This window comes from Buteo buteo, chromosome 13 (assembly GCF_964188355.1).
Source record: "Buteo buteo chromosome 13, bButBut1.hap1.1, whole genome shotgun sequence".
NCBI lineage: Eukaryota > Metazoa > Chordata > Aves > Accipitriformes > Accipitridae > Buteo > Buteo buteo.
The window spans coordinates 8,618,538-8,641,361 of NC_134183.1; the positions used below are offsets into that span (position 1 = coordinate 8,618,538).

The 22,824-nt window shown below is 57.6% G+C and overlaps 1 protein-coding gene across 3 annotated transcripts; it reads right to left on the reverse strand.

The window, feature by feature from the left end:
- Positions 1 to 726: 726 nt before the first annotated feature.
- On the reverse strand, positions 727 to 21,882 carry UNC13D (unc-13 homolog D). Of its 3 annotated transcripts, none has more exons than XM_075043878.1 (32): positions 21,807 to 21,882; positions 14,120 to 14,152; positions 13,748 to 13,855; positions 13,298 to 13,357; positions 12,974 to 13,040; positions 12,713 to 12,890; positions 12,303 to 12,347; positions 11,796 to 11,864; positions 11,528 to 11,597; positions 11,081 to 11,185; positions 10,653 to 10,745; positions 10,291 to 10,394; positions 9,915 to 10,032; positions 9,182 to 9,306; positions 8,819 to 8,909; positions 8,466 to 8,522; positions 8,028 to 8,125; positions 7,749 to 7,800; positions 6,704 to 6,834; positions 6,244 to 6,364; positions 5,509 to 5,652; positions 5,217 to 5,315; positions 4,580 to 4,786; positions 4,337 to 4,405; positions 3,914 to 3,993; positions 3,573 to 3,678; positions 3,427 to 3,498; positions 3,221 to 3,304; positions 2,800 to 2,920; positions 2,095 to 2,218; positions 1,609 to 1,814; positions 727 to 1,497 (listed from the first exon to the last, which is right to left on the reverse strand). In XM_075043878.1, the coding sequence occupies exons 2-32, from the start codon at positions 14,150 to 14,152 to the stop codon at positions 1,391 to 1,393; spliced, it is 3,144 nt and encodes a 1,047-aa protein (XP_074899979.1). In that variant the 5' UTR covers positions 21,807 to 21,882; the 3' UTR covers positions 727 to 1,390. The 3 variants fall into 3 exon arrangements, with proteins under 3 accessions (XP_074899979.1, XP_074899978.1, XP_074899977.1); XM_075043877.1 differs by lacking the exon at positions 21,807 to 21,882 and adding an exon at positions 20,007 to 20,152; XM_075043876.1 differs by lacking the exon at positions 21,807 to 21,882 and adding an exon at positions 16,313 to 16,427.
- Between the last annotated feature and the right edge of the window lie 942 nt (positions 21,883 to 22,824).

The window sequence follows — 22,824 nt, forward strand, 5'->3', positions numbered from 1 at the left end:
CACATTTTTAAAAGAAAAAACAAACAAACAAACAAAAACCAACCACAAAACCTGACTGGCTGCACAGGGGTGTGCCAGGCCCGGAGCTGGCAGTGCCAGGCTGGGCAGGGATGGCTCCTGCTCCCGTCCCCTCTCGCCCAGCACCATGCAGCCCTGAGGACACACATGTCTGCCTGGGGCCCTTTTTTTATCACCAAATCACCGCGCGCTGCCTGTCCTAAAAGCCTTTTGCCGTGCCTGAGCCAGGCCTGGGCCTTACGTTTGTCTTGTCAGGCTCTTTCACAGGCCAAAACCCGTCTCCATCGGCAGGTTGACGGGCACCGGCCGTGCTGCGTGCTCAGCCCCACCTGCCTCCAGCACCGCGGGGCTGCGGCAGCTTTCCCAGCTGTTTGATTCAGACCTCGGTGTAGGTGATATTTTGCAACGGCGTATAACTCGAAAACGATGCTACCCGATTCCCTGCAGAGGAAAACGGCCTGGCTGATTCAGCCCAGCCAAGCTCTCGCCAAAGACTCCGCTGCCTTCGGGGACCAGCCAAGGCTGGGAGGGGAGGAAAAAGCAGCGGCCAGTGCCAGCCACTGCCGAGCTGGTGCTGCCAGTCCCTGGGTGAGGGACCCAGCTGCCTCTCAGCGCCGGCACAGCTCTTCGCCAGTGGTGCAAGGCTCAGCACCATCCCAGCTCCCCATCTCGTTTCCAGTGGGAAACTTGGACAAAATCACTCACGTGGCATCGCCTCCCCGCTGAAATCCTGCAGCTGGCTGCCCCTTCCCGGCTTAACCCCGTCAAGAGGGGGCAGCCCCCACCATTCCCCAAATGCCTTGTCCCACCGCACCGCGCTGCTGCCACAGCTGCTCCTGGCACAGGGCCATTGCCCCAAAGCACTCCCTGCACACACTCAGCCCACGCATCAGCTTTAGTGCTTTTAATTTAAAATAAGAGGCTTATCCACAAGAAAAATAGAAAAAAAGAAAAAAAAAAAGGCAGGTTTGGCCATGGATTGTCCCCACCCCAAATAAATGACGATGTGTTTGCATCGCCCTGATGCAGTGCTGCAGACGGGATGGTTGGGGACGTGGCCCGGAGATGCGGCAGTGACAAGCTAATGGGGGACGGACAGGGACAGCCACACACTTTCACATCCCCCGTGTAGTGTTGTCAGTCCAGACAGGCAAAGAAATCCCGAAATATCATGTGCCCACCCTCCCCAGCCTCATGGGAGCATTGCTACCCGAAGGTGGGGGTGAGATGGGCGCTGGGAGGTGGCGGCGGCCACAGGGACCCCTTCTATCCCTCCGGCCCCTGCCGACAGCTCTGGCTGCAGCACTGACAAAAATCCTGGGGTCCCACTGTCCAGAGCCCCTCATTTCAGGACCTTCTTCCTCCGTCTCCCTCACTCCGTCTCCTTGGACTGCTTGGCTCGTTGTTTGCGGAGCTTAACGAAGGCCTGAGCCTCTTTGTCCCCCTTCCTGGACTCCAGTAGCCTAAGGATCTCGTCTCCTGCCAGAGAGGAGGGGAATGATGGTGGGAGACACTCACCGCAGCCCCCTCCCCAGGCCGCAGGGCTGGCAGGGGCTCGGCAAGACTCAGCCCAGCCGTGGCACCACGTACCGGTGGGTTTGGGGTGCATGAGGGGCAGGCGGGTCTGGGGCACCCGTCCCGCATCAGCCTGGTCCTCATCAGCATCGAGGCCGGGTAGGTGGCAGAGGGGGAAGAAGGCTTCGCCCTCCAGGTCATTGGCCCCCAGCGTGTCGTAGTCGAACACGGTCAGCAGCAGGCAGGCCCCCTCCTGCCGGCATTTTTCGGGGGGGATCAAGCTGCAAGGGGGACGGGACGCAGGCAACATCACATCCCAAGCCCTCTGTCCCGAAATTCAACCTTCCCTCCAGGGACCAAACAGGCTTCCCCAGGGTGATGCTCCGTGGGAAGCCAATCCCCCCCAGTTCCCACTGTGGGACCTCACAGCTGACCCCCCAGTGGGGTGCAGGGGGTGAAATCCCAGGGCAGGACCCAGATCCCAGAGCAGCAGCCCCATAGCAGGGGCTCAGTTGAAGCGTGGAGGACTGGGGGTCCCGGTGGGTGTCAGCCCTTACGTACAAGTCAAAGGCTTCATCAAAGAGGGGGTGCAGCTCGTTCCTCTTGCACTGGGTGGTCCGGGCCACCACCTCGGGGAACTCGTGCCGGGGCTCCAGGGTGAGCTGGACGAAGGGGTCACTCGAGCCTGGTGGGGTGCAGACATCAGCCCCATCCCACCGCCCCCTCTGCCCCGGCCAGCCAGGGTGGCTGGACACACTGGGGTGGCTGGGGGGGGGGGTGTCAGGGCACCCTCAGCACCACCCGCCACCCCACGCTCCTGGGAGGGTGCAGGAACATCCCCAACCCTGCCCACACGGCGATCGGCCACGGGTGGCTGCAAGAGGAGTGACCTCTCCTGGAGACGTCCCCAAATGACAGCCAGCCCGAGACACTGTCCCTTGTCACCTTGGCATATTTTTTTTTTTTTGTCTGAGCCATTGCACGACAGAAAAAAAGCCACCTGCCCTGGCTGCTGGCTTGGGCCGCAAACTGAAGGCAGCGGGATGTGGGCACAGGGTCCTGCCTGCCGCATCCCACTGGACCACCCCGGACCACTGCAATAATCCCCGCTTCTTCCCCAAATCCACCTCTTTGAACGCAAAAGCAAATCAAGACAGTGTCCCATTACTCCAAGCCCTGCCAGCATCTCTTCTACCCAGGAGCGTATCAGGGACTGAGGACAGGGGACCCCAGGGCAGTGGGTCTCCCCAGCCTACCCACACCCACCGTTGGAGTCCAGCGGAATGAGGTTGACGGCGTTGAGCACTTCCACGCGGAGTTTCTGCTCCGAAGGGCGGTACAGCGCTTTGATTGTCACAGCCCCGTACTTCTCCGAGCTGGTGTCCAGCTGAGCGGTGGGGTAGAAGAATAAGGGTGCTGCCTTTTGGCATGCTTGTGGAGGGGATGCCCAGGGTCTGGTGGAGGCTGAGCAGGTGTTTTAGGGTACCAGGGTAGGGTGATGGGCATCCTCTGGGATGCAACTGAACACCCTCCTGCCCAGCACTGGGGCAAAACCAGCCCCAACAGCCCCAGGACTGGGAGGGTGGTGGGGAAATCCCACATTTCCCCAGGCAGGCTGTGCCAGGCAGCCTGGTGTGTGCAAGGGTGGGATGTGGGAAGGGGCTGGGGGCACCATCCTGACTCCTACCTGCTGCTGGATTCTGTTGCTGAAGTATTTCTGGATGAGTTTGCGGCTGGTGGCGGAGCAGAGAGCCAGGTGGGTGTCCAGCGACTGTGGGGAGGAGGAGAGGTGATGGTCAAGCACACGGATGTGTCCGCAGCCTGGGGCTGCCCTCCCTGGAGGGCACCCAAAGAAAACCCTTGGGAACCCTCCCCATTCCCAGCACCCCGTACCAGGAAGGCTGCAGTGTGGAGGGTCTCCAGCGGCAGCCCACAGCCCTCGGCATGGAAGCACAGCTCCAGGCTCTGGGGAGAAGGATGCTGTTAGGTGGCATCCAAACACTCACCCCTGCTGGGGACCCCCTGTCCCCCACCGGTACCTTCAGGGCACAATGCAGCTTCTTGTAGCGCTGGGCCGAGGGGACCTGCTGCGCCGTGGCTGCCGACAGCACGGCCAAGGTGTGATGCCAGAGGAGAGCGAGAAGGCTGCGAGGGTGAGGGAGGAAGGCTGTGAGCGGGTGTCCAGGGGAGTGGGCTGGGGGCTTTGGTCCTCGGCCGAGGGGCTTTGCAAAGCCCCAGAGGGAACCAGCTCATCCCACTGGGCTGAGCAGCCAGCCCCAAAGTGGGAAGTCCCCAAGCCCCATGGGGCTGGGGGGACGCTCCTGCTGAGGGACGGTGATGCTGCTGGCATCCGCCATGCATCCCCAGCCCCCCCGCTTACCTTTTGAAGTTCTCCTGAACCAGATGCTCGTTGAGATACTGCAGCTCTGACTCCAGGAACTTCATGAGTGGGATGATGGACTGCAGCGAGAGGAGAGGGGCATTGGGGAGGGCACAGGGGGGCTGTAACCAGCAGGGAGAGAGGCAGAGCTGCTGGCCAGAGCGAGCAGGGCAGGAGGGGGTCCAGAGGGGCTCCTTCCCACAGCGAGGATGTAGGCAGGCTGTGCCCAGTCTGGTCCTGCTGCCGACACTGGCATCAAATGAAGCGTATGGAGGTCTGGGCCCCATCACTGGTGTGTTCCATGCCCCAGGCGTGGGGCAGGGAGAGGTGGGGAAGGGTGATGGGCGCCTCCACCAGTGGGCAAGGGTTATTCACAACTGCCTGAAAAAAAATGGGATGGAACAGACCACGCCAGGTACTTACGTCCTCTGGCTCCCGGGTGTTGTTGGAAGACGAGAGCTCCTGGATGTGTCTGGCGATGCCTTTTTCCAGCTGCCAAGGGAGAAATGCATGGAGGCGTTAGCATTTGCCCTCTGCACCAGCTTCTTCATGCCCAGGTCCACCTTGTCTCCGTCCCAGGAGCACTGTGGACTCCAGGTCCCCTTAGGTGAAACCTCCCCACTTCAGGCCAGGCAAGGGGCAACAGGGTCAGTGGCAGGTGGTCACCTTGGTGGCCAGGGCTTGCACCACGTCCTGGACCTCACGGTCCAGGCAGGAGACAGTGCTGTCAAGCTGGTTGTGCAGCGTGTTCTGGATCTGCTGCCGGTCGATGACAGCCCCCGTGCGCTGCTCCAGATGCGCCCAGTCCAGCTGCGATGGCAGCTTCAGGATCAGCAGCCGCAGCTGCTTGATGTTGTTCACCACGATGCAGAGCTGCAGGAGGTGTTTCTGCTTCAGGGTGTCCCAGACTCCCTGGTGCATCCCCTGCTGGCTCCCTCCCCATCCCCATCCTCATCCCCATCTCCATCTCCATCCCTGTCCCCACCCCTGTCCCCACCCCCAGCCCCATCCTCATCCTCATCCTCATCCTCAGCATCCCCCTCCCCAACCCAATCCCCATCCCCATCCTAACCCCAACCCCATCTCCATCCCCACCCCCATCTCCATCCCCATCCTGCTCCCCCTGCTTACACCATTTCCCTCTTGACTTTCCAGGATTACGGATATCAGGGGCCAGCTGATCCCCATGAAACCCAAACCGGGGATGTCAGCTGGGTGTTCAGCAGCTTGTCTCCCTCTCTAGCCCAAAACCATGGCCAAATCCTGCCTTTCCCTAGGCAGTGGACCCTGCCCCGATACCAACCCTGTTGGCCGCTTCACCCTCGTTTTGCTCGCTCAGCGACAGAGCCTCAGCCCTCTCCTTGATGAGGCGGCAGTACATCAGGGCGATTTTGCACATGTCCTGCAGGATAGAGAAGAAGCCAACGGGCCTGAGCTGGGCAACATGGGGACCACCACAGGGCCAGGGGACCCTGCCGCATCAGTGTGGGACACTAGCCCCATTGATGGAGACACATCTCCAAGAGCAGGAGAGGAAACTCTGGCTGCTGATGCCCATGAGCATGGCATCTGCTGGCAGGGGCCAGTGTACAAACCTCCACGAGCTTCACCATGATCATGAAGGCTTCCTCAGGGTCCGGCCAGTTGAGCTGCTGCCAGGTCTTCACAATCTGGGCGTAGCAGGTGGACAGGTCCACAGTGGATGTGCTGTGCTTGTTGAGCTCCCCGAAGGGCGTCAGCTGAGAGGGCAGAGAAAGTAAAGGCAACTTAGCTTGTATGGAAAGAAGCCATCCCATGCAGGAGAGCTGCTCCTTTACTTTGGGGCGCTCTGGCCCATCGTCAGCTCCATATATCCCAATGTCATCACCCGGTCACTTTGGAGAGTGGAGGAGATGAGGATGGATGGAGCAGCCTGAGCTCCCTGCATGAGGCTGTCCTCCATCATACTCCAACCCAGCATGGCTGGATCACACTGAAGAGCAGGGCGAGGAGCCCGCAGCCCCATGGCTGCCTTCCCTCCCCTCTTCCTAAAGGTCAGAAGTGAAGGGGATGCTCACAGCATGGCCAAAAGGCAGGTTCATCAACTTGCTCGAGCTGCCAGAGAGCAGTGAGGGAAGGGGCACGGGGATGCGGTGTGGGGCCAGGGTGGGATCAACCGGTCCAGGAGACCACATCCTTTGTTATGCATTTGGGACAGGAACCAGCCCACTCCTGGGCTCCAAGTGGCACCTACATGGTAGTCTCAATGCTGTGAGCCAGGCACAGCAGCAAGGCATGGAGGGAGCTGGAGTGTCCTCAAAGGACGGAGGGAAATGTTCTCCCCACATTACCTGGTCCATCTGGATGGCTCTCTGTGCTCTCTCCAGCGCGATGGTGTAGGCCTTCTGCAGCCACTGGGGCACAGCTTCCTTGAACCACTGGTGGAAATTGCTCAGAGCCAGAGGTCCATCCCTGTGGATGAAGGCACCAGCTTCTCCAGCTGCACAGCAATGGCCCGGGGCCATCACCCCTCCTTGCTCTCACATACAAGAAACTGCCCCGAGGTGGAGGCAGCACGTAGCACCGTGCTAAGGAGAAACGTCCCCTTGTCTGGAAGTTGAGGTTTCCATCAACCCCACTCAGAAACAAGCCTGAAAGCCTTTTGGTGATGCTCACATTGACACCAGACACCAACAGCCTGGTTTGCCTTGTGTGTAATTAGTGATGTAGGTGAATGGGAAGGATTTAGAGTTCCTCTCAATTAACCGCTCGTTCCCTTGCTTTGGCATCTCTCCTCTCTGGGTTGGATACCTCTTTGGGAGGAAGTCCTTCATCTGATAGAGCTCCTGCAGGTTCATGTAGAGCTGGAAAAGGCTCTCGGCCGTGGGCTTGGACATGCTGCTGTCAACCTCGCGCAGCTGCTCCTGGACATGCTCTGCGACCTGGCAGTGAGCAAGGGAAGGGGGGGACAACTGTTAGTGAGGGTCCAGCCATGAAGGCTTGGTCTGCTAGGGGGTCTCTGGAGCTGCGTGGTGAGGGTGAGCTCAGGGGACTCCTCTTCCTTTTGGGTGGCATTTCAGAAGATTCATCGGCCTGTATCAGAAATCGTGTGCCCAGCAGGACTAGGGAAGGGATCGTCCCCCTGTACTCAGCACTGGCGAGGCCGCACCTCGAGTCCTGTGTTCAGTTTTGGGCCCCTCGCTACAAGACAGACATTGAGGTGCTGGAGCGTGTCCAGAGAAGAGGAACAAAGCTGGTGAAGGGTCTAGAGCACAAGTCTTATGAGAAGCGGCTGAGGGAACTGGGGCTGTTTAGTCTGGAGAAAAGGAGGCGGAAGGGAGACCTTATTGCTCTCTACAACTGCCTGAAAGGAGGTTGTAGCGAGGTGGGGGTCAGTCTCTTCTCCCGAGTAACAGGCGATAGGACAAAAGGGAATGGCCTCAAGTTGTGCCAGGGGAGGTTTAGATTGGATATTAGGAAAAATTTCTTCACCAAAACAGTTATCAAGCATTGGCACAGGCTGCCCAGGGAAGTGGTTCTGTGACCATCCCTGGAGGTATTTAAAAGATGTGTCGATGTGGCACTTAGGGACATGGTTTTGTGGTGGACTTGGCAGTGTGAGGTTAACGGTTGGACTCAATGACCTTAAAGGTCTTTTCCAACCTAAATAATTCTATGATTCTAAGTAAGCAGATGATAGTCACTTGATGGGCATGCAGGGAAAGATGGAGAGTTTCCCTGGCTTGCTCCCTTTCCAGGCTTGCAACAAGCAGTTGCCACCTGAAGTGTGGTGAAAAACCTCAGCCTGGCTTTAGACCTTAGTCCCACGAGTGCAGAGCAGCACAGATTTGCTCACCAGGCTCTCCAGCTCCAGGTAGGCGATGGAGAAGAGATTCAACTTCAAGGTGCTGCAAGAGAGAACCGGGCAGTCAGAAGCCTGCCAGCCCCAGCCCAGCAAACCCTCCCAGGCCATGCCCTTGCCGTAAGAGTGAGGACAGTACAGCTCTAAGAGACAGAGATGGGACCACAGATGCTATCCGCAGAGTCCAAGGGCCAAGGAATGAGGCATCAAAGTGCCCTGTTGCTCTTGACCCCAGGGAAGGTGGATGAGGGGGGATGAAGCTCCAAAACCTACTTGATGAAGAATTTATTCCAGATTTTCTGGCACTGCTGGAGATCTCCTACCACCTCCAGGAGGAGTCTGGACAAGGCTTTGCCATTCTCCTCCATGCTCTGCAAAGGAAGGAACAGCTTGTTTTGGATGCTCAGTGATTTTGAGATGACCTGGGCTCCATTCTGATCTGATTTATTCCTATTGATTGCATGTCTGGGCTGGGGACCACCTCCTGTTCTCCTGAGCGTTGCACCAAGGCCTTAAGCTTCAGTGCACATTGGCAGCTGCAGGTAACATGGCTCATGGTATTTTTAAGCTAGAAACCCGAATGCCTTGACTGTATCAGAAAACTGGAGAAGCCTCATCTCAGCCTTGTCTTCCCACCCCCTCCAGGCATCCCACCCCCAAGCCCAGCAAATTGCTTCTTATAATGTCAGCGAGGCAGAGGTGGGAACTGACCTTCACCATGGGCTTGAGGTGCTGCCTCTTCATGTGAAACCACTCCGTCGTGCCTGACTGCAAGAGAGGGGTCCTGGTGTGATGGCAGGGAAGCAGGAGGAGCAGGGCCAGCTCTGTCACCTGCTTCGCTCTCCCTGTCCCCTGGCTGTGGCCAGGACCCAGCTCCATGTGGTGGGAACCACAGGCTGGGACCGCCAGGTTGAAGAGGGGCAGGTATTTCCCCCGCCCCCAGCCACGGTGGTCCACGTGGCTTTGCTGAGGTGCGGGCACTGGGCAGGGGATGGAGGGGAAGGGAGACCCGCAGGGTCCCACCTCCCTGGGGCTGGGGAGGGTGAGACCCCTGGTCCCACTACCTTCAGCGCCGAGGAAACCGTCTGGGGGAGGTTGGGGCTGAGCGTGCACAGCTCACGGAAAGCTTTCATTTTGCACATCTGGACCAGGACCCTGCAGAAGGAGAACCTTGAGTGAAACCCAGCACCAGCCCGTCAGAAACAACCACCTCTCCCCCCAGAGACCCTACCCAAACAGACCTTCCCCTCCCAACAACATCCCTTACGGGGACCCCAGGACAAGGGACGGGACAGAACAAGTGTCACAGAAGCCTAGAAAGGGGCAGAAAAGGCTCACGCGAGTTTTTGCTCAAGCTTACAGGCTTGTCCATCACGGTGCCCAAGCCATACGACCCCAGGCACAGCTGGCACCAGTGCTCAACTCACCGGAGCAGGGACTGGAGCCTCTCTGTGGACCTCGGGACAGAGAGGGGGAAAATGATGCGGTACCTCCGGATGAGGGAGACCCCGTAAGTCAGCAAGGACTGGAAGGACTCAGCCAGCTCTGCTTTCTGGGGAGAAGGAAGGAAACACACGCCGCCCTTAGCAGCAGACAGAGATGCTGGCAGGACCACAGCACTGTGGCGGAGGGAGCTGGTGGCTCCCGTTCCTCTCCAGCCTGCTCTGAGGGTAGGAAAAGCCCGTGATGCCTTGGGTAACTTCTCGCCCCAGGGGCTGAACTGAGCTCTGCACTTAAATCTCATTGCTATGCATGAAAAATTCGGAGTCTCAGCAGGGTGCTGGGATGCCCTGGGAAAACAGGTCGGGAAAAGTAGGAATTGGGTCATATTTAAGTTTTGCGGGGGTTGTGATTGACTTGATGGCAGTAATGGAGGAGGATGTTGGTGCAAAGGGTAAGGGCTTCTGCACGGAGAGGGGAACAAACCCCCCCTAGGGCAAAAGGGCTCCCTGACCCATGGGTTGCCCTGGTCTCCATGGCTGGTTCTCCCCAGAAATGCCCTCCAGCTACTCTGGCACCCCTGTACCCCACAAGCTCCTGCCCTTCCTGGAACACAGGGAGGGAAACGGCCCCAGGAGCCAGGAGGAGAGGCTCGGGGTTGGATGCACGGGACATGTTTCCCCAATCTCTGCCCTCCTCGTGGTGCCGGAGCCCCCTCACCTGCTCTGGCCTCAGGCGCTCCTGCACCCACTGGTACTCGATGCTGGTGATCTGGTGGAGCAGGCAGTTGCTGTTGAACTCGAGGCTCTGGTAGAGCTTGCTGTACGCCAGCCACTGCCTGGGGAAGAGACAGAGGCTGGGCTGAGCCCCTGGGGGCTGGGGGGGCACCCAGGGGCCAGCGTGGGGCTCCCCCAGCCACGGCTACAGCTGGGATTGCAGGGGCAGGACCCAGGTCTCGTGGGGCTGGGGGCAATACCAGCCACGCTGAGCTCATGGGAGAGACCTGCTGCGGTCAGATGGCCCCCAGGGAAGGTGTCAGGGCCCTTGACCCCCCCCTCGATGCCGTATCGTGGCTCCCCAGGTGTGGGGTACTCACGCCATGACCTGGTGGAAGTCAGAGAGATCCTTCTGCGTGGCGTGCAGGTACAGCACGGTGCTGGCATGCCTGCTCAGCTCCCCGTCCCAGGCGATGCTGCCAGCCTGCGAGGATGCAAAAGGAGGGTGAGGTGTCCTGGAGCAAGCTGGGCTGAGCGAGGAGGGGGACAGGCACCGAGGGAGTGAGGGGATGTGTTTGCAGGACCACGGGAGGAACGAGTGCCCCATAAGGATGCCAGGCACAGGCAGGCATCATCATGACCCTCCTCTCCATCACACTGCAGCAACGTCAGGCATGGTGGGCTCCAAAGGAAGCTCTCACCCCAGCCCAGCTGCTGGAGGACTGCTTCTCCTCCTCGGTACCTGGTGCTGAAGGATCTCATAGGACACCAGCTGCTGCAGGAGGTGACGATGGACAGTGTAGCTCGGCTGTGTCCGGCTGTTCGTGGTGGCCCTCTGAAAAAAGACAAGGCATAGAAGGAATAACCATAACTCGCCTGAACACACAGGGATGCAGTCAGAGTGGGAACACAGGAACCCAAAAAGCATGGGGCCAGAGAGCTCCATTTGAAGCTGAGCCAAGGGGTGCAGGTGCACCACGGTCAAGGCTCCCATGCTGGCACGGAGCTCAGGGGAGGGTCGAGCTGGTTTCCAGCACACGCAAACCCTGGTGCTGGCACCTCTGGTCTTGGGGCAGGGATCTGTGAGCCCAAATTAGGCCCCAGGGGACAGGCAGCTGTCCCATCCTGCCAAGGCAATGGAAAGGGATCCCCTTCCCCATCCCCTCCTACCTTCTTGTGAGTCAGCAGGAACTGCAGGTGACACTGTCCCCGGTTGGGGTACGTCTCCGTCCGTGGCTCCAGCTGGTACCACTGGTCATCCCAGCAGTGCAGGTCCTGCACCCACAGAGACAAGGGTGAAGCTCCGGGCAGCTTTCCTGGGGGAAGGATGCCACAGAGGGACCAGGTCCCACTGTGTTAATGGGGCAGAAAGGTGCTGTGTTGGGTAACTCTAGTACTGGATTAAAAATAAAAGATGTACAATCACTGAGTGAGTGTGCTGTGAGTGACTGGGGCACCTGCGACCCAACTGAGGGACCTGGCATCAATTTGCAGCTCTGACCTGGAATCCTGGGTGAGCTCAGTACTGCCACAGGACTGGGATCCTGCCCGGACCCTGTGAGGTTTAACTGGTGCCTGGGGAGACACTTGGAGGAGGGGATGCACCGCAGCACTCACCTTCAGGCGAAGGACCACGTTCCCCAGGAAATCGTCCTGCCCTTTGTCTTTGCGAGCATCTTTAAAGATCCTGAAAGGCATGAACGAAGGAGGGGGTGTAAAGGTTTCCTGCAACCATGATCCAGCTGTGGTTGAGGCAAAGAAGGGTGATGCAGACCTGCTGCCCTCCCTCCCTCCTTCCAAAGGTACTTTCTAAAATCCAGCAGACAAATAAGCATTTTCCAAACCCTCTTTCCTCAGCAGCCATTAAGGCCACGCCAGCACCAACCGTTTGAGGCCATGGAGGTCCGTCAGCTCCCCCAGCTTGTGCCGCACCGACTCCACCGTGTCCGAGTCCCTGCAAGGGCAGGCAGCGAAACCCACCGCGGGGGGGAAAGGAAGAAATTCAGGCAATTGCAAAACAGTTCAGGGAGTTGCAGTGACAGCAGAAAAGGGAAGGTGCTGAGGTGGGGGAATGTGTCAGGACTGAGGCCACCCCCAAAACCAGCTGTCCAGCCAAAATCTGCAAGCACATGCCTTCTTTCCATAAATAAAATCAGGGCTCGGGATCAGCCCTGCCTGGGCAAAGCCAGCTTGGGGTCTCTGCGCGCGCTGGTTGTATCCTGCGCTGTGCACTGCTCCACCAGAAAGTGATGGGGAGAAAGGGGTCCCCAGCTGGTTTCTGGGGCTTTTTAAAGCGTGCAGGTTGAAGGAGCACCCCAGGGAGCCTCCTGGGAGGCAAGACCCTGCTCAGGGCCAGGGGTCAGTGTCGCTGGCTGGGGATGCTGCCGCTCACCACATGTCCAGGTGGAAGCTGGCCGTCTCCGTGTCTTCAAACTCCCTGCAAGGCACAAGCGGGATGCTGTTACTCGAGCAGCATCTGAGGGACCAGCAGCAAGCAGGCAGGACAGCTGGGGATTACAAGCAGGAGGCTCCTCCCTGGGGGAGACCCCAAACCACCCCGCACAGCCTGGCGAAGAGGTAGGAGAGCCCCAACGGAAGGATTTTTGCCACGCTTTTGTTTTTCACTTCCCTGGACCTGCTGCAGGGGTCAGACCAGAAGCCTGGCAAGCCCCAGCAGGCAATGCCCCGGCAGAGCCCCAGCTCCTGGTTGGGGTGAGTGGGGAAACCCCCCATCCACCCCCAAGAGCCCTGGGCAACCCTTCCAGCCCCCCCAGTGAGCAAAGCCCAGGGGTGGTATATTACAGGATAAATGTCTCGTCCCACACCGGGCTGAGGGTCTGGTTTATGACTTGTGTGCGATGGATCTGGTCTTCAGGGATGAGGTCTTTGACCACAGCCTTCATCCGCTTTTTGTGGTCAGGGTGGGCCGGTTCCTGGCTTTTGGCCTCAATGCCCAGCAGGCAGTATGGGTCGCTGAACCCTGCGAGGGCAGAAGCATGCAAGTCCCTGTCGAGAGCAGCGGCTGTCCCTTTTCCGATGGGACACCCACCCATCTCCACTTACCGCTGACGTCTTTACCCAAAATCCCCTTGGCTTCCTTCACAGTTGCTTTTAGGCAGAAAATTGGGCTCTGGAAGAATGAAAGAAATAATGATTAATGTGGGGAGGGTCATCAACCCTGCGAGGAAGGATGGGGCTCGAGCAGGATCACACCGTCAGCTGCCGCTCAGGCCAGCAAACAGCTCCTGGGTGACTCCCCCAGCGCACCCCGTACCCCAAAGCCTGAACATGGGTGCTGAGAGGCACTGCAGCCCCCCAGCACCACCCCAATATGGGGACCCTCCCCTGGGCTGCAGCATACTGGGAGGACACCATCTCACTGCGTACCTCCAGTTCCTTGACCTGCTGCATGATGACGCTGTGCTCCTCCGCATCCATGCCAAAAGCCTGTGTAGATATCAGGGCCGGTAATGGATGCTGCCCTGTTAATGGTGGCTGGAGAGCAGCCAGGGACTTCCCTCCGCTCCCTGGGAGCCAACTGCAGCTCGAGGGGAGAGGATAGGAGCAAAGACCCCAGGAGAAGGGCTGGGGATGAGCTGAAAGCTCTTGAGGGAGAGCCTTCTTCCCACCATCCTGAGCTTAAGATAAATATTTATCCCTAAGGCTAATATTTCCCAGCCATAAGCTGTCCCAGCCCTCCAGCTGGATACTGCTGCTACATCTTTTAAGGTGCTTGTCAAAAACTCCCGGAGTGCCCCCCACCATCCCCTTTAGCTGGGAGGATGGGCGTCTCAGGGGACAGGTTTTGAGGACCTCATCAGGGAGATGGGGACCCACCTTTTGCACATAGGCATAGAGTTCCTGGGCATCCGCGACGTGGTGCTGCTCGGGCTTGCCCAGGCGGTGCAGGATGGTGTAGAGGACCTCCTCATAGAGCAGGGCCAGCTGCAGGGGGAGCGCCGACACCTCGCACAGGGCCAGGCCAGTGGGGACTTGCTCCATGCATCCCCCAACATTAGTGGGATGACTCCCCAACCCAGCTCCCCGCCAGTCCCTGCCATCCCCCCTGCTAGCATCCAACCCTGCCTGGCCACCACTGGCTGTCCCTGGGGAGCATCTTCAGGAGCTGAGCCATGTCCCCAAGCCCCAGCAGCGCTGCCAGCCCCTCCAGTGCCACCAAGGGAGACCGTGGCGGGGCCACGCTCATACCTCTCTCTTGGAGAACCGGTGGGACAGATCCATCTAGAGAAAGAGAAGCAGAGAGGTTTCCCGTCAGGTCTCTTTTGGTGGTTTTAGGAGGAAACCACAGCCGGGCAGGGCAGCTGGGACAGTGGCATCAGCCACAGTCCATCAGGGTGGGATACCCCAAAAGCTGCCGTGACACCCTGCAGACACCCTGTGGCCAAGGGACCATTTCCTCCATCACCCACCGGTGGGGCAGCACAGGGGCTTTGCCCCCAAGCCCTGTTAATTGAGGAGGGGGCAGCGAGGATGGCAACAGCAATTTGGGGTGATCCATAAGAGGCTTTAAAAGCCAGCCACCCGCCTCTCACCCCACAGAGTTGCTTGCTGGCTCGGCCAGGCCCAGCAGGACCAGGCTGGAGAGCAAAGCAGCCAAGGGAGAGGGCAGGTAGCCAAAGCGCAGCGAGGAGCTGCAGGCTGGGCAAGGCAGCTATGGGCAAGGAGATGTCAAAAAGCCATTGGGATTTGTGACTTGAGTCCCCTTGCCAGAAAGAAAAACAAGCGCCACTGCAACTGTGCCTTGCTCGTTGTTGAGCTGAAGGTCCATTCCCCACTTGAAGGATGACCAGCAATAACATTTACTTTCCAAAAGGCAATTAAATTAAAACAGTGCCACGTGATGAAGCACAGCCCAGCTCCAGTGGTGTTCAGCCCCGGGGCTGGCCAGGGAGTCCTGCTGCCCACGCAGCCCCTGTTGTCCCCTGCCTCAAATGTCAGCTCCCACTCATCCCAGAGCTGCACGGGGCCAGCTGGGAGATCAAATCACCTCTGCCAAAAATACCCTTTTCCCTGGCAAACCCCAGCTCTCAGCCCATCCTCACCCCCTCTTCCCTCCCTGACACCGAGGCTGAGCCCATCCTGCATCTGATTCTCTAGCCACAGTCTGGATTCAGCCACCACCACGGCTGAACAACTTGTTCCTGCTGCGGACCCTGGCTGGGTGATGGTGACTTTGACACCGCCACACGCCGGGTGATGCAGCCAGAGGAAGGAGGATCGGTGCCCCTGTGCCATCCATTATGGCTCCCGGTGCTGGAGCCTCTCCGAGTGCAAGGGGTTGACGCCAAAAAATATAATGAAATTTTTTTGAAATTAGTTTGGCCCTTTCTGTGCCAAGGGGTGTATGCCGAGCACGGTCCCAGCGCCCTGCACAGCCAGGGCTGGTGGGCACAGGCGCACAGATGAGCTCTACCTGTAGGTCAGCCCAGGCCCCAAAATGACCTTAGGATCCCCCTAATAGCAAAAACCCCCAACCCCAAGCTGGAACATTAACATTTGCTTATGGCAAATCTAGGGCTGGCATAATCCCCTGGCCATCTGGACTAAATTCAACTCTTCCACCCTCGTGCTCACCCATATGCGCACGGGACCAGTTAAGCTATAGCCGAGCTGAGCCACCAGGATGTGTTTACTGCTGCTAATCCCCACGCCAAGACCCCAGCTCAAATCCGGGAGCGGTGCTTAAATCCAGGTCCGGATACAGCCACCAGCATCCCTGCCATCCCGTTAGCTGGGGCAGCGTAGCCAGTGCGGGAGGGCAGCTTGGCTGCAGAGATAGTGATACGTGGGAGGGAGGACAAGTCGCTGGATGGGGACACCCCACCAGGACAGATTATCCCAGGAGTCCAGCACGGGGAATCATGCCCCCACGCTCCCAGCAGCACCGGGCAGAGGCGTGCAGAGCTGCGAGTCCCATCTCCGCAGGGGCAGACAGAGGGACGCCGTCTGTCCGGCTGCTGCAGTCAGTTGGGCTGGGTCGTTGGGTTGGCCGAGAGCAGGGCTTTGGGGGAACTGCTGGCAGCGTGGAGCCCAGGGGGACTGGGAGGCACTGGGAAGCTGTAGCCAAGCTAAGGGGGGGACCCCCAGTGCCGGCACAGAGCTGCGGCCGACCCCATACACAGCCCTCGGGTGCACGTTTGCACGGGTATGGTACCCCCACATCCCCACCCCCACGCCTTGCAAAGCTTCCTGGCCAGGACACGGACTCGATCCCTTTTCTCTCATTCCCCTTTTACAGCCTCAGCACCCAGCTCTGCACCCCGGGAGGCCCCTGGGCACAGCCGCCTTGACCCCCTCCCTGGGGCCATTGCACCCCAAACCCGCTCCCCAGCCCCCAAAACACACTCCCCAGCCCTCCGCCCAGGGTCAAGGCCAACGTACCTCAGGGATCTCCTCCCCAGGGAGGGTCCCCGTGGGGGTCTCGCCAGCAGCATCCATGTCGGGGGGGGGGGGAGGCTCAGCTCAGGGCAGGGGAGCGGCTGCAGCTCTGTCTGCCGCTGCCGCCTCTCCCCCTCACTCGCATGCTCAAAGGAAACCACAGACCTTATCTCGCCATGGCCATTTTAGCAAGCGGAAACACGCACAGGCCTCCTTCGAGAGCAGCACGGGGACGCAGGCGCCCCAGCCCTGCTTCCCACCACCCCGTCCTGCACGGGCAGCCCCTTGGCGATGGCGACTTCGTGGCACAAATGGGATGGGGGCAAAAGAAAAGTGGCGCATCCCGTCCCTGCTATTATTTATGAACAAGGAATTGGGAGCGAGTGGACAGAAATAGTCCTGAGAAGGCAAAGCCCAGCAGGGAAAGGGGGCGGTGGGGAGGATGGAGGGGCCAACATGGAGGATCTGGGCTCTGATGTGTATTTGGGAGCCATCGTGCCCTGTGAGCGCAGACAGGGACCCTGCAGAAAGCAGAAGTCATCTTCAGCCCCAGGGGATGGAAGGGATTTAAAACCCAGTGCAAAAGCTGCAGGGTGGGAAATCCCTGCAGCACTCGGATGCATTGGACAAGGTTGCGCTGAGAACTGATGCAGTTAGCGCACGTGCCAGGGATGGCAATGGGAAAGGGCATGTGGGCTTTTTCCCAAACAGGCTGTCCAGACAGAGCTGGTTACTGAGAAAAAAAAGCAGCAGGAAATGGAGTTAAAAACTTATGCTTTACTGTCAGCTTTCATTCTTGTAAACACTTTATCAGATTGCAACTTGCAAGGCAGTTGCCTATCACAGACCAGCAGCAGTGCCCTCCCCTCGAAGATCCCTATCAAAACGTCTGTGCTGGTGGCAAATGGGAGGGGGGAAGGGACGGGTGAGCATCAGGAAGAGCTGCAGGAGATGGCCAAGGGAAGAGCTGGTTTGCTCCTGGATGTCTAACGTACTTACATGCACAGCTAAGAGCAGCCTCGGGTTCAGAGGGGCTGTTGAGCTGCGTAAGGCATTTGCTGCTGAGCAGACAGACCCACAGCCCGGGGAAAGACATCAGCCCGTGCTCAAGACTTGCATCTCACTGCTGGGGCTGTTAGGAGCCACAGGCTCTGTGAAACAGGGCTGTGACCACGGGTGATGCTTCACACCCCGTCGAGAGAGGGTTTTGTTTTTTCCAGCCTTCCTATTTCTGGCCCCCAGATACTCCTGGAAGCCGTAAAAGAAGATGCTTCAGATGCAATGCAGGGAGCAGAAGCTCCACATCAGGTTCAGTGCTGCTGCGTAGCCTGTCAGGGATTTCTGCTTAATCCAAACAGGAAACCTCGACCATGGAAAACTGCACTGGGAAGTTTGTCCCCGTAACTACGGAAGCATTGCAAAGAGGTGACTCCGATGGCACGGAGGTACCCGCAGCACGCTGGCTCAAACCAGGGCCGCAAAGAGCTGCAGGAGGATGCTGGCAGCAGCATCCCTGTGAGAGGACAGGGGAGAGGCAGGCAGCCAGTCCCTTTCATCCTTGCAATCATCTAGTTCTTTAATGAAGGCAGGTTGCACTGTTTTAGCTGCTTCAGGAGAGACAAAATTTCCCTTTGCCCTGAAACCCTGTAAGAACAGGTTATATTGGCAAAAGGCGTTCCCTGAAGTTGGGGGACCAGGAGATGGAAAAAGGGCTGCCGGCACTGACAGCGGGTCGATGTGGGGATCAGGTTTTCTTTATCCAGGTCGGCCAGCGCGGGACTGGGGCCATGAGGGGCTGCACAGCACACGCACAGCGAGTTGCCAGGGGCACGGGGATACTGAGCTGATCTACGGAATAAAAATCCAGAGATACGGCGAGACACCAAAAAGCTGAAATCCAGCCCTGCTCTCGCAGCGATCCTTCAGCCTCATGCCCTAAGGTCTGAAAAAAGCTGCTCCTTACTCTTCTGCCTTTCCCATGTCAGGAGGGCTCTTTTGTAACTGCCCCCAGGCACCGGCACAGTAGCCCTGAGGAACTGGGCTTCAGCATCACTTCCCCTGCGCTCCCCAGTTTGGCGGTGGAGCCGCCTCGTCGCCCCCGTGCCCGGTGAGGGTTCCCGTCCCCTTTGCTGGCAGAGATGCTCAGAGGTGTTTGCCCTGCTCTGGTAGCCTCAGCCTTGACTTTGACCAGCCTAGCATTTGCTTCACCTTGGGCCAACAAACAGTTTAAAAGCATCTCCTCCCTTGCTGGTGGAGGGGGACAGCAGAGGAGCTGATTTCTATTCTCCATCCCTCTCCCTTGACACACACAAATGCTGTGTATTGATCTGGGACATCAGCACTGTGCTCCACTGCAAAATGTTCTAAGTGGGAAGTAGAGATGTAAAGTGCACAATGGTATTTGAAAATTATTGCTGTCATCTTTGCTTTTAGCTTTGATTGCAAAAGCAAAATCTGGCTTAGCAAAGAGCAACCACAGAGATAAAGGCAGGACGCGGACACAGCACCCCTGAGCTGCTCACACCTTTTGCTGCTTCTTGCCAACGAAAAATAACAGGGGTCAAGGTAAAGTGTCTTACCTCAACCAGCACAGAGAGAACAACTGCTATGAGTTTAGCTAATCTTCAAATCTACCTCCCTTCTCCTTGTAACGCTGAAGAAATAAAATCCAGTGCAATCATAAATACTGCTACACATCAGGCAATCGTTCTCCAGCCAGGACCCAGCGGCTGTGCTGGGGTTTTGCAGGCTTTAAAGAGGAAAAGTTCAGCTTCAGCGTGGAAGCGTCTGTCAAAAGGGACTTTCCCTGAAAGTTCCCCAGCTGGTCACTGCATTGCTCGGGGCTGGTTTGCAACTCCGGCTGGAAATGCTCAGGCACGGCCCGGCAGGGTGGGCAGCACACATCCCCCATCAGAGGCCAGCATGGGCTTTATAAACAGTCTCTGTGCAAGGCTCGCATGGTTTTGAGCCTCTGTGTATGCAAAGGGAGAGTTATTGGGTGATCCTGTTTCAATAACAGCAAATATTCTTTTTTCCCCTGGGTTTCACTAGCAGTCACCTGCTCCACAAAATACCAGTGACAAAAATCACTGAGCTCACATATCTCATCGTATTTGCACCTCAAATTACTCCTCGTCCAGGAAACAATAAGAAAAGACCTATAAGCAGCTCCAGAATTAGCAGAGATTTCTGATTAGTAGATACAGACCCCATAAACTCCATGCCCCAAACCTGCAGACAATTAGCCAGGACCTTGCAAAACATTCCAGCCATCCCAGGTCAGGAAAACTGTAAAAGGACTTTGATTTCCAAAGGGAGTGGGTCAACATTCCATAAAATAGCCCTCCCTCCCCACAACATCAAGCTGCCCCCCAAAATAGCTACCCAGGGGCACATATCATATATATGCACAATATAGAGTGAACCCCTCCATTCCTTTTAAGAACAACTCATCCTAAAGGAAAACCCTTTTCCTTACACGCTACAGGGCTATACCCCTGTGGGGTTACAGGCTGCCCCTAGGATAAATAAATTCCACAGTTCACTCATGCACAAGGTTATAGGTGCTGCTGAGAGACCATATCTCCAAAGAATAAGCATTATCACCCTCTTTAAAGGTGTATCTTATCTTCCCTTTAAAGGAAAACCTGGTATGAAAAGACCCTCTGCAAGCATTAACAGCAGTTTATCTCCCTACCTCTTGGCTTGATAATCCTGGAGCCGCAGCCTGCCCTCACCCTTATCTCAGTCTCTCAGCTGGAAACAGGCAAATAGTCAAAAAAATTGATTTCAACATGTCCCTCCCTCACTTCTCCTTTTAAACACGGGTTCAATGACTCTGCAGAACCAGGCGGTGCCTGCCAGAGTTTGGCAAGGCGTGCAGTAAAAGCACAGTGTGGAGGAGAGGAAGGTGGTTTCAAAATGAGATCAGGGACAATCCTGCTCCCTCTCCTCGGGGCTGCCCCGACAGGGCATCCCCCCGGGGACCTGCCGGTGCTGTGTGCTCTGGGACCAGTGATTTCCTACCCAAGAGGGATGTCGGTCAGTTCCCTTCCTTGTCTACTACATGGCCTTCCAGTTATTTCTGCCCTAACCCCACATCTTTCCTTCCACAGGCTCTCCCGAGCGCTTTGAATGCACCTAGCAAAAAGCAAGATGCACACCCCCCCCATTTCGGATATCTTAGAAGGACATCAAGGAAAACCCCATCCTTCTGGGAAGAGCAAAGGAGACTTCCAGCCACCCACCCAGGGCAGGGCGGTTGTGAAAGCTGTGGTTCCTCTGGGAGCCCCGGGCAGGAGCACGGGTTGGGCGCGAGACTTGCCAGCTCCATGACGGGGTCGTGTGAGGATGACTCCGGCCGCGCTGCCCGTGTAGGCAGTCAGCACCCCGGTCACCCTTGGGGGGGCTTCACCGGCCAGCCCCAGCCCCACTGGAGGAAACACCATTGCAATGCAAAGCTCTGCCGGCCGCTGCTCCAGCTCCCCAGGGAGCTGGCTGGGTCCCAAAGGCGAAAGCAGGATGTGTCCTGCCCACCCTGACCCCGCTTCCATGCCATCCCCCTGGGACCCAGAGCACAGGGCTGACCTGCCCGGGCACCATCCCAGCTCAAACGCTGCTTCTGGCTCCCTGCACGGCAGCACAAGGCAGGGGGAGAGCACAGCCCCCCCGGGCAGCAGCCTGCCTTGTCCTTTAGGAGGTCACAAACTTCATGTATTGACCTGGATGCCATTTGTTTCGGCTTGGGGCACGCCGTGACAGCTTTAAAACGTTTTCTCCGTCACTGCCATGTACTATGCAGCAAATATTTCATCCACTTCCCTCTCCCAGCAAGATGAATTCAGTGTCAGCCACTGGATTTCTCATCCCCTCACTGCGGGGCCAGGGCAGCGGCAGCTCTCACTGCCAGGACAGGAAAGGGGGGACACAAATGTCAAGGTCATTTCATCTGCTGGTTTGGGGCACTGAGTTCAGAGCAGCAGGACCTACAGCACGCGCGTGAGCTGAGCAGGGACCAGGGTAGATGCTTGTGAAGGCAGAAAGATTTGGGGCCGACACCTGGGTACCAGGCATTCCCCACGGTGCATATTAAGCACCTTAGTGCCTATCCTGGAGCACACATGCCAAATTATTGACCAGCTTCAGCATGAAAACAGTCCCTCCCTGGCTTTTCCACCACCATCTCTTCCCCCATGTGTGCCAAAGCGCCCTGAGGAGCCCACCAAACTCTGCAGAGCTACACGCTTGGACCATGGGAGGAGGCAGCAGGGCACGGCTGAACTCCACCCGCGGATCCCAGACAGACACGCCAAAACACCAATATCACTGCAGCCGATCGGTGCTGCAGGGAGACTGGCTGTGTCCCAGCCAGAGCCCAGCCCTTACGGAGCAAAGTACACGGAGGAGGAGGAGAGACTGAACCAGAGCAAGGGAAAGGAAAGGTTTAGAAAGATGGGATCTGCTGAATTGAGCTCACAAATGGAGTGCAAGCTGATACCTTTTGCTCCAGTATCCGGAGACCGTAGGAAATGTGTAGGAAATGTGTAGGAAATGGCAGGTGGGCGGCTGGGACGACACAGCAGAGATGGATCCCAGTCTGTTTGCACCCTGAGGCATGAGATCCAGCAGCCCCCGCTGGCAGGTATGAGTCTCCACTCCTGCTCGCCGTTTTGTGGGTCTCTTCACATCCCGTTGTGGCCTCTCTCGGTGGCACAGCGACGGCCCTTGAGCAAGGAGGGTGCTGAAATACCAGTTTCCAGTTCAGTCTCATGATGGTAGCTCCTTGAGCTGACTCATGCAAGAGGGCAGACGGGTGAGTAATACCTGGTACAGCTGCAAAGAGAACCCCTGCCTAAAATGAAGATCTCTGCCCTGCATGTCCCGGCATTTCATACCAACCCACAAAAAACCCCCACATTTGTCACTTGGGCTGACTTGTACAGCTCTAAACCTGAAACCACCTCTTGATCACAGCCTGTCTTAGCAAAAACCCATCTTCTAATACCAACCTGGCAATTGTTTACAGCTGGAGGTGCCTGTGATGTGACCGCATCGGTCAACGCGAGCCGCTCACTGGCAAGGGCTGGCCCTGCTCCGCGAACAACTGGGTCCCACAGCTCCTGCCACCTCCAGCAGTTCTTGCAAAGGGAGCTGGTGCTGCAAGCCCTAGCTCATAAATCACGGTGTCCATCACGCAGCAGAGATGCAATTTGCCCATCTACTGCTCAGAAAGCAGCGGGGAGTCCTCGTGGCCCCCGAAGGAAGAGACAGACGGACAGACACACACACGGGGCAGGCAGGCACTGGCCAAGCTGGCTTAACCACGGTCCCCATAAGCACTAAGCACATCCCCCCAGCAATAAAGGAATTAATGCAAAATAATGATTTGTTTTAATTTTTTTTTGGTAATAGGTCACATGAAGCGGGAGTGCTCAAAGTAAAATCTGGGCAGAATGGTGTGGAGGAGGAAGAGGGCTCGGTCTCTTCCTTCGGCTGGAAGCAATCCTGGGCAAGCA

Bases quoted from the DNA above. Each gene is read 5' to 3' on its own strand.
- UNC13D (XM_075043876.1), bottom strand. From the start codon at position 16,369: ATGGATGCTGCTGGCGAGACCCCCACGGGGACCCTCCCTGGGGAGGAG. The intron at 13,041-13,297 runs GTACGCAGTGAG...TCATTCTTCCAG, and splicing joins AGCAGGTCAAGGAACTGGAG to AGCCCAATTTTCTGCCTAAA. The intron at 10,395-10,652 runs GTACCGAGGAGG...GCATCCTCGCAG, and splicing joins ATGAGATCCTTCAGCACCAG to GCTGGCAGCATCGCCTGGGA.